The sequence below is a fragment of the Apaloderma vittatum genome, unplaced genomic scaffold (assembly GCF_000703405.1).
Source record: "Apaloderma vittatum isolate BGI_N311 unplaced genomic scaffold, ASM70340v1 scaffold7162, whole genome shotgun sequence".
Taxonomy (NCBI): domain Eukaryota; kingdom Metazoa; phylum Chordata; class Aves; order Trogoniformes; family Trogonidae; genus Apaloderma; species Apaloderma vittatum.
Genome location: NW_009701807.1, coordinates 7,576 through 20,798, shown reverse-complemented (window position 1 = coordinate 20,798; position 13,223 = coordinate 7,576). Strand labels below are relative to the sequence as shown.

The 13,223-nt window shown below is 35.4% G+C and overlaps 1 protein-coding gene across 1 annotated transcript in view; it reads left to right on the top strand.

Moving 5' to 3' along the window:
- Positions 1-11,926, top strand: part of LOC104267725 (poly(A) polymerase alpha) — a gene marked incomplete at its 5' end in the record, with an annotated part of 33,284 nt that extends 21,358 nt beyond the window's left edge. The window contains 8 exons of the mRNA XM_009879292.1: positions 1,237-1,346; positions 2,334-2,455; positions 4,093-4,235; positions 5,090-5,190; positions 6,643-6,863; positions 7,260-7,322; positions 8,902-8,976; positions 11,116-11,926. Coding sequence (XP_009877594.1) covers positions 1,237-1,346; positions 2,334-2,455; positions 4,093-4,235; positions 5,090-5,190; positions 6,643-6,863; positions 7,260-7,322; positions 8,902-8,976; positions 11,116-11,211 — 931 coding nt within the window. The remainder of the gene's footprint in view (positions 1-1,236; positions 1,347-2,333; positions 2,456-4,092; positions 4,236-5,089; positions 5,191-6,642; positions 6,864-7,259; positions 7,323-8,901; positions 8,977-11,115) is intronic.
- Positions 11,927-13,223: the final 1,297 nt, after the last annotated feature.

Sequence of the window (13,223 nt, the reverse complement as noted above, 5' to 3'; positions counted from 1 at the left end):
ACGGCTGATGGTAGAATTCCTCAGGATGTGGAAACAGTGAAGAGAGTATCAAGTGCTTCAAATTGCTTAGGGTTATGTATGTTTTTCAACTCCTTCCCAGCTCTGCCTCTCCTTCCTCCTCCACTAAGAACAATGATTGCTGGTGTGTGGGCTAAAATCTCTTTTAAAGACTATTCTATTTTCTAGATAGTGTTATAATTAACTTATAAAGAATCTTAGTTTTGTCTGAAGTGTGAGATCGGGGAAGAAATTTGTCTTCACTTGGAATATGTGAATAGCCTTGTTTACCTTCCATTACAGCTTTTTCCAGACATCAACTGCTTCAAGTGATAGTACAGTGCTACCTTTTTTTTTTTTAAAAAAAATAAAGTTGTATACATAAATTACATGTATGTTCCAAGTGAAATGGGACAAAAGCAGGCAGTACCTCTCTGGTGGCATTTTAGTGGGTGAATACAGCTACAACTGCCTACATCATCACAGGCTTCAGTTAGCTCTTATTTCAGGGGATTTGATGCAGGCAACACTTTGAGGAAAGGTAGTTTTCTCAAAGTAAACAATGTATATTCCTTACCTCCCTGCCTAAATTTGTTCATTGATTGGAAAACAGTGTTCTTAGTCTTACAGCGAAAAGACATTTGAATTAAAATGTTAAATCTGTTCTGCTGTAGAAACATTACACTATATTCTGTAACGGATACAATAGTTCACCTTCAATGTATATTACGTGAAGGTGAACTACCAAAACGAGGCACTTCTTACCTGAAAACTACAGTTTTTGATCAGTTACAACTAAGAAATTTGAGAGTTGAAGACAAATTTAGGTGGCAATGTGGAAGTTAGGGAATAAATTAAAACTATTTTCAGGGTAAGGTGCTGAATTTCTGTCATCTTCTTTCAAATCTGTTTCCTTCACTGTTGCAATGGCTAGTTGTTGCTCCTAAAGAACGAGAGGATCTATACAGAAACACAGTTGAATGAATTAATCTACCGATGATATTAGTTCATTAATTTTGCTGGAAATAGATGTGTCAGTATTTCATGACTTTTTTTTTTATTGTGAAGGAAAAGGAAATGTCATAAGGTTGGCTTTTTTTTTTTTTGGCCTTTCTGTGGTTAGCTCTGCAATGCTAGTGGAGCTAAAATGTAAAACTGCTGCTATTACAGCAGATAACTTACTACATTTTTCATTCTTCCGTGAGTGTAATATGACTTTTTATATAAAAAACTTTCCAGGGAAGAATTCCGTACAATGTGGGTGATTGGGTTGGTGTTTAAGAAAACAGAAAATTCTGAAAATTTAAGTGTTGATCTTACCTACGACATTCAGTCTTTTACAGACACAGGTGAGTTTTTCTTTCTAGATATTATGGTATTAATAAACTTGTTGAAGTTGTTGTCATTGTTCATATTATCTGTTTGTTTCAGTAGTAGAATTGTATCTAGGCATAGAGTAGAAGAATTCGACTAAGGAGTTAGGGTATTATTTAATGACACACAGTTCTAGTGAGTCTTAATGCTTCTAGACATGTTCAGTGAGATTCCTTAACATTTACAGAATGGACAGTGAATAAGGGAGATCCCTCTTCAGTTTTTGTATTTAAGATCTGCAGAATAATTTTTCTTATTTTTTACATTTGCCACGGCTTTGCTCAGCATTGTAGAGAAAGTTGATGTGAAAGAATGAACTTTTCATTTTTACCTGGCTTTACATGACCCTGAGATGCTGGGTTGCAGTGTGGTTCCTTTACTGTCACTAACTGCTGACTCATCAGAAGGCAAAGTAAATCTTCTGAGGTGAAGAGAAAATAGCTTCAAAAAAACCTCACAGTAGAAAAAAACCAAAACATAAATCACTTGTGTATAAAAGCATAGTAGTATCTGAGTTGCAAGTACATTTTGTGATATATTAGCTGGCACACAAGCATTCAGCTCCTGAATTAGAATTCATTTGTTACAGAAGTTGCATAAATAAAAGCTGAATCAACTGTGAAGAAAATACTTTTGTGTAAATACTGTAGTTCTTAGGAGGAAGTCTTACTTCTATCTTTAGTTCCTTTGAGATTAAATGAAAAGTTCACTTTGAGCTGTTGCTGATAGGACTTGTTAACAAGACATTTTAAAGAACTATGTGCTTCCAAGATATTTTTCTTGGAAACAGGCTCTAGTTAAGTTCTGGCATGGTAGGCAGTTCACTTTCTTCCTGCAGAACATGGAAACACTGTGCTTGTTCCTGAGGGTAATGTAGGTTCTGAAATGCACCTTGTGTCTGGGCAAGAAAGTGGACTTTGTGAAGTGTTTCAGCATGTCTTAATGTTATTCTAATTGTGTAGTTTATAGGCAAGCAATAAACAGCAAGATGTTTGAGATGGATATGAAGATTGCTGCAAGGCATGTGAAACGTAAGCAACTTCACCAACTGCTACCTAATCATGTGCTTCAGAAAAAGAAAAAGGTAAACTTTACTAATATTTGAGAGCAATGAAAATGCCATTGAGAAGTGATTCCTCAGCTTTCTAGATTTACTAATCAAAGAACTAAAATCACATTTTGAAAGCTTAGTTTTACCTGTGTCTTATTTACTTGTGATCTTATTTGACTGTAGCAGTATTACTAGATGCACTAAATATAATACTGGATTTCAAGAACATCAACAGGTATAGTATCATCAGGTTTGGCTGAAATACCGTATTTTGTTGGCCTTCCTAAACTGAATATGTTTGAAACTGTGTAATAATAAGGTTGTAAAGCTCTCTTGCCATTTTAACATGCTGGTCATCTAAAGGAAGCGTTTTACAATACCAATAGAACAATCAGTCAAGCACATCTTATATTTAGCTTTTTTCTTTTAAGTTTTTATTACTTAGGTTTTCTTGTAAGTCTCCTAAATGTAAAATTGCAAGTCATCAATAGTAGCAGACTAGAATGTTGAACTTCTTGTTGCATTTTCGTATCTACGATGGTAGTCTGTTACTGTAACTGAGGTTGGATACTTTTGAGGATAAATTGAAGGAAAGTACTCTGCAGCTTGGCAGCTTTTGGTAATGTATGCTCATTTAATTAAGAGCAAAAGACTTAAATGATAATTTTGACATCAGAAAGTTGCCCAGTTTCTAGCCAGGGTTATTTTCTCCCCAAATGTATAGTTTACCTGTGTGACCATACATGAGTAGTTAGCAAGATTTTTAATTAAGCTCTTGTGTTGAATGTGATTTACTTTCAGTGGAGGCAAGAAGTGAAGGCTGGACCGTGAAATTTAACAACTTAGTCTGTATTTCAAAATCCCGGCTTCTTTGTGTTAGCTTAATCTGAAAGCAATACTTGTTTTTTCTGAATAGTTAACCCCTTGTTCTACTGTGTTTTAGGCATATCTGAATAACATGCTTTATTACTGTAGCTGTTTATGTTAACTTCTCTTTTAAAGAATAGGAAATCTTGCATTGAAACCAAGTATAAATCTGTAATACGTTTCAGAGGATGATGTAAATATTAAGTAATTAATCTCTTTCGGTAATGCATCAGAAGAGCTTTTCATGTCCAATGATTATTTTAATTTCAAATCAGTCTCTAAATTCTTTGTATTAATTGTGATTTTGGTGTAGGTCAGTGTTACTTTGAAGTTAATAAAAGCAGTATCAAGAAGCCCACAAAAAACCAAGAAACTGGAAATAAACCGTTACTGTATTTTCAGTTTTATCTTAGTTTTTGAATATCACTGGTTGAGACAGATCTGTGCCTGAATTGTGAAGGTGAAAAGATAAATGCCTGTAGTGAAAGGATAGTGGACTATTTGCATGTAAAAGGATTTGAAAATTGTCCGATTATGTTTTGAATTTTAAATGCTCCTACTTTCAGTTTTTGTTGTGGTTTTTTTTCTGTAAAAATGTACATAAATTTAACAGCATTTAAGGCACACATGGGTACTTAGTTCATGGTGAAACCTCACTGCTGTTAAATCACCTCATTTCTTTTTTTTCCCTTCACAAATGTAACAGCTAACATTTTGCACAACTGAAGTATTACATCATTTGACTCTTAGTTGATTTTTAAGCCCTTAAGAAGACTAATGCAATTTTCTTTTGTATATTGCAGCATTCAACAGAAGGAATCCGGTTGACAGCTCTCAATGACAGCAGCCTAGACTTATCTATGGACAGTGATAACAGCACGTCTGTGCCTTCGCCTACTAGTGCTATGAAGACGAGTCCATTGAACAGTTCTGGAAGTTCTCAGGGGTAATGAAGACTTTTGAGTCTTGTTGCTGCTCTCTATTCCTGGCTTACTTGTGTTAAAAGTGTATCAGATACTGAGTGTGTGAGATACTAGTTGAAAAGGTATGAATGTTCCAGATTAGGGCTTGCCAAGACTCTTATTTCCAGTTTGAGCACTAGAGCAAGGTTAAATTTTTGGGGCATAGGGAGCATGCCCTCGGACTTCTGATGAGGAAGTTGGGTAAAGATGCTTAGAAGAACAAGGTGATTTAAAGACTTGAGAGCACTGCAGTAGGAGGTAGTGAGCAGGACTCTTTTTTTCAAGAGTCTTATGTTTGTCTGTTTGTTACACAGAGAGATTTGCATCACTCTCCTGCAATTGTGCAGAATTAGAAGTATATTATAGGATGCTGTGTAGAATAAAATGTTTAAGTTTGCTAAACTTAGTTCTTTTGACAAGAGCTCTTTTAGTTATGTCTTCCTTGGTAAATGATCTCCAGTAGTTGATACCACTGGCCATGCTCTTAAAACGAGTCTATGATATCTAGGATGTCACATTTGAAGTGGAAATCGGCCTGTGTTGATTTTTAGACACATACTCCTTCCATATTTATTGAGAGTGGAAAACAAAGTTATTTGTCATGTAAAATCCTAGGCCTTTGCTTGGGAAGTCCAGACTGAAATCATAGTTGTAATGTGTGTGTAGATTGAAAACAAACTTCTGTCCCAGTCCTTCTACACTGGTTTTGTTCAATCCTTCAGGAAAATAGTTGCTATATTTTCACCTGCCCCTTATTTGGACAGACATCGCCTTATTTTTTTTTTAATACACAGTAGCTTTACTGATGTTCAGCATTTTGTAATTTTTCTCTTTTTAGGAGAAGCAGTCCTGCGCCAGCTGTAACAGCAGCATCTGTGACCAACATACAGGCTTCTGAAGTCACTGTGCCACAAATAAATTCCAGTGAAAGCTCAGGGGGTAAGGAAAATGGCATAGTATATTGTTTCTACTGATTTTTTTGGTAATGTTTATAAATCAGTTTTTCTTCCAGTTTGAGGTCTTTACTTACCACATGCTATAACATGTTTTCCTTGATACACAGATTTCGTTAGGACTCAGGAAATCATGGTGGAATGTTTTGCCCCATCATATTTGTATATTCCTTTATTCTTAGGGATTCATATTTGCCATTCACAGTAGTAATAGTTTTCTGATGACCTGATGCAGGTCTGTGGTTTAGTTGGTCAAATGAGGAAAAACTATCAGAAGCTGGAAGACGAATTATTTATTTTTAGTCCATTTTGTAGTTTAAACCAGAGGTGGTTCTATACTGCCTGTAACTATAGATGTAAGCAGAACACATGCTCCTTGCTGGTGTCTTTTCAAATATGTTCCACTGTGTGTGCTGACTTCATCCTCCATATTTTCTACAAGAAATAATACCCTTTACTTGAAGGAAAAAAAAAATAACTCACAGAACTTTGCAATTAAAGAACAAAGGCATCTGGTAAAAATGTTCACTTAGAGTCAGCTACTCCTCTTTTTTGATGGAACTTTAGCTATATACAAGGAGCAAGTCAGCAACAGATGGGAAAAGGGACCAACTGGTTAGCCTTTCAAGATGAAATATCTCATATTTCATTCTGATGTTTAGGATGATGTTTTCTGATACTTATTGTAAGTCACAGGTGCATCAGTGAGTTCATCCTTGAGTACTAAATGGATCTTAAAGGGCCTGACTGTTTTTTAGATTTGAAGCACCTCATTTGTTCATTCTCATAGTTATTAATGAAAAATGTTCTCAATGTAATTTTTCTCATCCTGGAGCCATCTCCCTATGTGTGCTTATTGGCTTGAAATAGGCAACGGATGAGGTAGAGCTTTGTCATATGGCGCATTTTTCAAAAGGATGTACGGAATCTTTTTATCTGATGCTCTGTGATGACTTCATATCTGTCATTGTGTGCTCTATGCCTGAGGAATGATGAACTTCAAGTTTGAATGACAAAGAGAATATCAGGTTGCTCTTGGATTTGATTTAAAGCAGTCTTTGGCAGTGCATCTCTATGGCCAAGTACAGAAACGGTAACACTTCTTCGGGTGCCAAGAATAATACAGCTCTATTAGCACAGAGCCCTGTCTGGCTAGTATACCCTGCTGTTAAGCAGGGTTAATTGGATCAAGCAGAGTTTCACTGGCATGGCTACCATGTATCTGTACAGGAATTCAGTCTCAGAATGAGCTCAAAATGAAACGGTGCTGTGTATGCACACCTGCTGTTCCAGGCATGATGCTTATACAACTAACTGTACCACTTCCTTGATGCCTACTTGATACCAGTGGAATAGAGAGAGCAAAAATACCACTGATTGAACTGAAATGGTTGTGTCTGCTCATCTTGCTGAAGCTTTTAAAATTATTTATCCATAGGTACTTCAAATGAAAGCATTCCTCAAACTGCCACACAACCAGCCATTTCTCCACCACCAAAGCCTGCCATCTCTAGAATTGTTTCCTCAGCGTATCTATTAAATCCATCACCAAGAACTTCAGGAAATGTTGCAACAAAAATGCCTAGCCCTGTCACAGCTGTGAAAAGGACATCTTCTCCCCATAATGAAGAGTCTCCCAAGAAAATGAAAATTGAAGAGGTATTTGAGACCTAGCGATCATACCGTAGCAATGTCCAAAGCTTTGAATATTCACTTTAGCTTTAGAGTGCTCATTCTTGTATTCCAGATTTCAAATATTTTGTGAAATGGAGTGTGTATTTTCTATTCTGATTGCATTTCTGCTTTATGTATTCAGCTTGCTTAAGTGTTAGTGGCTTTGTTTATTATGCTAGTATTCATCATGTTACACATATACTGTGTTAGCACAAATGCTTACATTCTAAATTCTTAAAAAGGACTTTTTTTGTTAGAATATAACATGTCTTAAACCTGATTGATTCTTCAAAAAACACTTTGGAACCTTGTTTTCATATGTTCATGTTGATTTTTAAAATATTTTTATGATTTTTAATGGTTTCTGTGTTTGTTTTTCAGGATGAAATAAGTGAAGATACTAGCTGTATAGATTTGAATGAACAGGAAAAAATGGATACAAAGGTAAGTATGCCTAGGCCATATAATTTTGTGTGTATTATTTGAGACTCTTGCTTGTGAAAATTACTGTGTTTCACTCTAGGAATGAGTAAGAGTGTGTGTAGATACATAGCATAGACTCTCCAGTAAACATATAAATATGTTTTCAATATACACATCGATATTAATGAATTGCAGTATGTTAAGTGCTGCCAGGCTAAGCTGAGCCTCAGTCCTTTTTCACATAGATCAGTGTTTTCTTCCCTGGTCATTCACAGAGTGTTAGGCATAGCTCAAAAATTAATGATGATATTTAAAAACCAATTTGTTACATCTGATCAAGGATGTGTTTATATGCCTTGCTTTGCTTGCATCCCAAACTTGATGCCTATTACTGCTTTAGAGAACAGTTGGACTGTTAGGCTGAGAATCCCAAAGGCAGCTGCTGTCTTGTTCACTTAGATAAAATCATTTCAAAGGATGATAAACCTTTTCTGGTAATGAAAATTAATGTACAAAGATACAGCATACCTTCTGGAGACTTGCAGAGGTTCAAGCATGCCCCTCCTATATGTTGTAATTTAGCAGGCAATTTTTCTGCTGATTGGTGAGCAGAAAGGGTGACAGTCTGTCTGGAGATATATGATAGGACCTCTCCACTTGTCTTATACAGTTTTTATAGGGCATGTTCTGTTGTCTTCTGAATACTCTAAAAATGTTTATTAAAATGTTTAAGTGCTTTGGTTTACAGTTTCCACACCCTTAAGTGAGGAACTGTATCTTGTTATGTAGTCACCTTGAAATCTCTTTGAACTCAAGACAGGTGAAGGCAGAAATTCATGTAAGCATTTAATCCTGACATTGACAATAGATCCTCTGAATATAGATCATTATAAAAGACATAGCTAATCCTGTTAGCTTTTATTGTCAGTCTGCTCTAAATCTTATGTCTTTAATATGCATGGAAGGAAATGGAGGAAGGGACTTTTTCAGCATAAACATAATTTTTTCTCCATTGAAATGGATGCCTTTTTATTGCAGTATGGTTCAGTTTTAACTAATGGGCTGTTTTCCTTGAAAGGAGAATGTGCCACTGTCCTGCTGTAGCTGTGCAGGCCCACTCTTTTAGCTGCAAAACTGGCTCTGACAGTCATCTCTTCTTCCAGAAACCCACTGAAGTAGGAGGAAAACATTTCTGGCAGAATGGCAAAAGGAGTGGAAAAGCAGTTGAATTTGCAACAAATTCAGTAGCTTTTCACGTCACCTTCCTTGATACTACACTTTTGTCTTAGATAAATTGAATGACATATAATGTTTTCCTATAGAATTCTGTATAAAGGATGTTAAGTGGTTAAAAAAGTGACAACTGAGAAGTCACTTGTGCTGATGTCAAATTTCTAATCAGTAAAACATTCTCTAGTGTGGTCATTTCTGTATTCTGAAAGGATGCGTATCAATGCAGCAAGTACCAATACTTGCCTTTTTTCTTTTTCTTTATATGCACAACCTAAGGCTTTCTGATTAATGGAATTCTGTCTAAATAGCTTTTGTAATTGGAATCGGTGTAACTGTGATGCTTTTTCTTTTTCTTTTTTTCTTTTAGGAGCAACTTGAGACAGAAGTGAATGTTAATTCTCAAACAGAAACTCTTCAGACAACTTCTCTGCAAGCTCCTCAGGTACTGCGTTTAAAACAAATACCTCTGTGTGCATGTGTGTGCTAATCTGTGGTGAAAACATTGAAATTAAAATGAGTCCAGATGTTAATTGTATAATTTTTAATATAAATCCATTGTATGGAAAGCTGCTTGTTGTTACTGTCACAATTTTTGTGTTTTAGATGGTCATTGATCTTAATGAATGTGCATTGTAGCTAAACATGTATGGCTTGCCATACAAACTGACCGAAGCTGGATTCGCTCTTCTGAATTGTGCCTTCAAAGTAAGGGGCTCAGTTTATTCCTTTGTGCTTTGCACATCACAGAATAATCCTTTCTAACAAGGAAAGAAATGCGTTAAATAGCTGCTGCTCAAAGATACCCTGGTAGAGCTTGAGAATGTCTGAAACATAACTTCAGATTCTGATATTTGGTATGATATGCGAGAGAGAGGGAAGTAGCCTTAAAACTCAGCCAGCTGTGTTGCTTCACTGCAGGCATTAAGCATATAAGGAGCTTTGGAAAAATAGACATGAGGGTCACAATTATGTGGTGTTCACTTAAATTTTTGTTCCTAATATTGTAATAACTTTTGGAGAACACATCTTTGTCTTTACTAGAATTTTGAAGCTTCTTTTTGCACACTACTGATAAAAGTTTCACTATCACAAAGCATTTTATAAACACTTATTAAATGTGTAGTAAATGTATTGCATGAAAAAGGAGATAGTTTGCAATAGTATTAATGGTATTTGTTATTGGACCATTGGAACTGTGTGACTAGTTCTGGATAAAAGTACCAAAATTGCTTGGCAAAAACTCTAGTTATTACATGGGCACTCTATACTGCTTCAGCGAATTTTTTAGATCCTGTAGTACCCCAGGTTTATTTCACCTAATGTTAAGGAATGATTATATAAAGCTTTGTAGCCCTTATAAATTGTGTAGCTGTTACTTTAGCAAAAGTAATCTGGAAACTGCAAAAGAATGGTGGCCTCTTTTGTCATTTTCAGTATTCTTGTTGGCTTTGTCTGAGACACTGCTAGTGTTGCAGAAAATAGAAACATGCTAAACCCAGGTCAGCACCAACCAGAGTGGGCTGCTGGGGCCAGGGGGAAGCAGGAGGTCAAAGCTATTTTGTCCTGAGTCCTTGCCGAATTGTGCTTTGTAACTGTAACAGTCAGTGTTAAGTTGCTTTATTTCTTTTTAATAAAACACCAATTAAGAGTGAGTCATTTTAATCCATTTTTCCCACGTATCAAATATACTGTATGTTAATTTTGAATGTTTATAATGTAAGAAAACATTTTGTGATAAATTATGGGAAGTAATGCATAATAATTGGGTTCTCGAGATGGCAGATAATCTGCCGCAGTGGAAGAAAAAGCACTTGAATGTTTTTTAAAAGAAACAATCCCAACAATAGAGGTTTGCTAAGCATGTGAGAAATCAGTGAATCACACTGAATGTTGAGATTGTTCCTCTTTGGTGTTTTCTTTGGCTTTAGATATAATTTTGCTGAATAGGATTTAAGTCTTTTGAGAAAAAAGTGTTCAGATTATTTTCAAGGTGAAATTCTTAACCCAGGCATATAGGACTGTTTGAGAGTTCATCATACTTTCTACATGTAAATCTAAACCAGTATGAAAAGTTGGAAATTTGCCTGTAAAGAGCTTTTAAGCACTCTGAAATGTGAATGCATGAAGACACATACTTAGCATTACGGACAGGTTTTCACCATTCAGCTGTAAGGGGCTGAGGCTTAATACTGAATTGTTCAAAGGAATTTTTAAATACTAAACGTGTAGGTCAGATAGTAGATGCTGCTGATCAAGGACCCTCGTTATGTGGATATGATGTTTTATTATAATACAGGTTATTAGTAGGCTCATCTTTATCTGCAGCACTTACTAATTTCTTGCAGTTGTCAAAAAAGAAAATGCACACTATGAAAGACAATCTTGTACAAATTTTCTTTAATGACCCTGTAGGCAAAGGAAATACCTTCTTCTGTTTTTATAAATTGTAATTATCCTTGTCTTGGTATATTCCTGAAAACTCTTCAAAGATCTTGTTTTTGAAAGTTAATGCAAATTACTACAATATTTTTCTTTTGATATTTGCAAAGTTAAAATACAACCAAACTTCTTTTCTTTTCAGAAAACACCTAGTACAGACCTTTCAGATATCCCTGCTCTCCCTGCAAATCCTATTCCTGTTATCAAGAATTCAATAAAATTGAGATTGAACCGGTAAAAACAACCTCAGGGGTCCATAAACAGTATCTGCCAACTCAACCTGTTGTCTTCTAATGCTAGAAAAAAAGGAGAATGGAGGGTGCAAGACTAGAACATGATCGCAAATGGATTTAGGTATATTTTGTGCACTTCCTTTTCTGGGCTAAAATCACCACTTGATTGGAAGTCCAGGTTAGTATGTGAAGCCAGGAGTACAATTAATGTGTTAGCAACAGTTACATTAAATATTTTGAAGGATTACTGCCTTTAAAAACATGAACACTATTTGTAGCCATATTTGACATTCTGATTGAATTTGTTTTGATGCATTGTTTCAAAATTGAGATAAAACTGGCATAAGAATCCCTTAAATGCACTTTTATGTACTTTTTTTATTGGAGTATGACTAATTTTAGATCTTCAGCTGATACACTTTTGTTTTATTGAAGAATCTCTTCAATAGTAGTAATCTGCAAATTGGATGATGTTCTATGATATACTATACATTGAAACCAAAGTGTATAGTCTATCTAGTTCAACTGCCTTCAAGAAGCAGTAAGCCTTGAAAATGAAATGTCAAATCTTGAGGTTATAAGACATAAGTTGAGGAAGTAATTGGGAAGTCTTGGTATTGGCGGGATGTGATTAAGATGTGGTCTACTTTTATTTATAGGATTGTTTTAAGGTGCATACAGATCAGCAATCAAACAGTGAATAAACTTTCCTTTGAGCTCATCAAACTCCTTACTCCCTTTTGATCCCTTTGTTTCTTGGTAAAAGCTTTTGCATTTTATGTTGGGTTTTTATTTTGGGGTTTGTTATTTTTTGGGGTGGGGGGTTGCAGCTTGTATGCACCATATATGACAATAGTTATTTATACAAAATAAAAACAAGCCATGTACTCATTTGGGTTCCTCCCTGCCTCCTTACCTAATTGTAATACCTTGTGGCCTGTAGGCACAAATACAAAGTTTTGTCCCATGACTAAAGTGTTTTACTAAATATTGTGTGCCTGTGAAATGTAACACCTGTCTTGATGGCCTTTGAGTCACTAAATATAAGATGAATTTTGTACACTCCATAAAAGTCCTGTATGCATTTAAAAATTTCAAATTTTAAATAAAAGGTGAAAAGATTTTTTCCCTAAGAATTTTAACCTTTTTATTTTTAGATGGCTCATCAGAAATAGTTTTACATACTGAACAATGCTGAATTTTTAAAAATCACATTTCTAGTAAGCACTTGACATCTAGTAAGCTCTCTTACTCCTATTTTTTGTTCTTGTAGTCCTATCAAAAAAGTACAACTTTTTCTTTTGAAAGAAGTTACTCTCTCATGGCAAACAGCAGCAGTAGTTGAGGAGCATGAGGGATACCAACAGAAATACCAGATGTAGATAACAAGCTTCATGTTACTATTACTTAAGTCTGAAATACGTGGGATGTCAAATCATACTTCCCATACTTTGATTAGCATGTTTTATGAACTCCCTTCTCCCATTGTGCTCCATCCTATTACATGTGCATCTTTCATGTTAAAATTAAATTACTTACACTCTTCCCCTTATCCTTCTAAATTAATTCTCCAAAGTCAGAGTGTAGCTTATCTTTTACTTAGGCTGTGCAGTAACTGAAGGGGTTTTTTTCGCCATTTGTCTAAGATGTCTAGTATACAATATTTCTCTTTTCCTTGCCCTGTGCAGCCTGCTGTCGTCCACCCCCCAAAGAAGGTTATATTAACAGTTGAAGTGTACAAGGTGTCTGTGTATTTTGTGTAGCTATGGAGTTTAGATCGAAATTGCCAGGCACAAATTTAGTCTTGTCATTTTGTTTACACATCGGAAAATCTTTTTCATTTTATTAAACGTTTCATGTAACTGCACCCAAGTTTTGCCAAGCTGGAAACTTGGAACTTTTCTGTATAGTGACTTTTTAATTCTAGTTTTCATAACCTGGAGATCAGACTGTTGCTTTCGCATGATGTACGTAGTGTCTCATGACTGGAGTTTGCTTTGTTTTATAGTATCTGTAC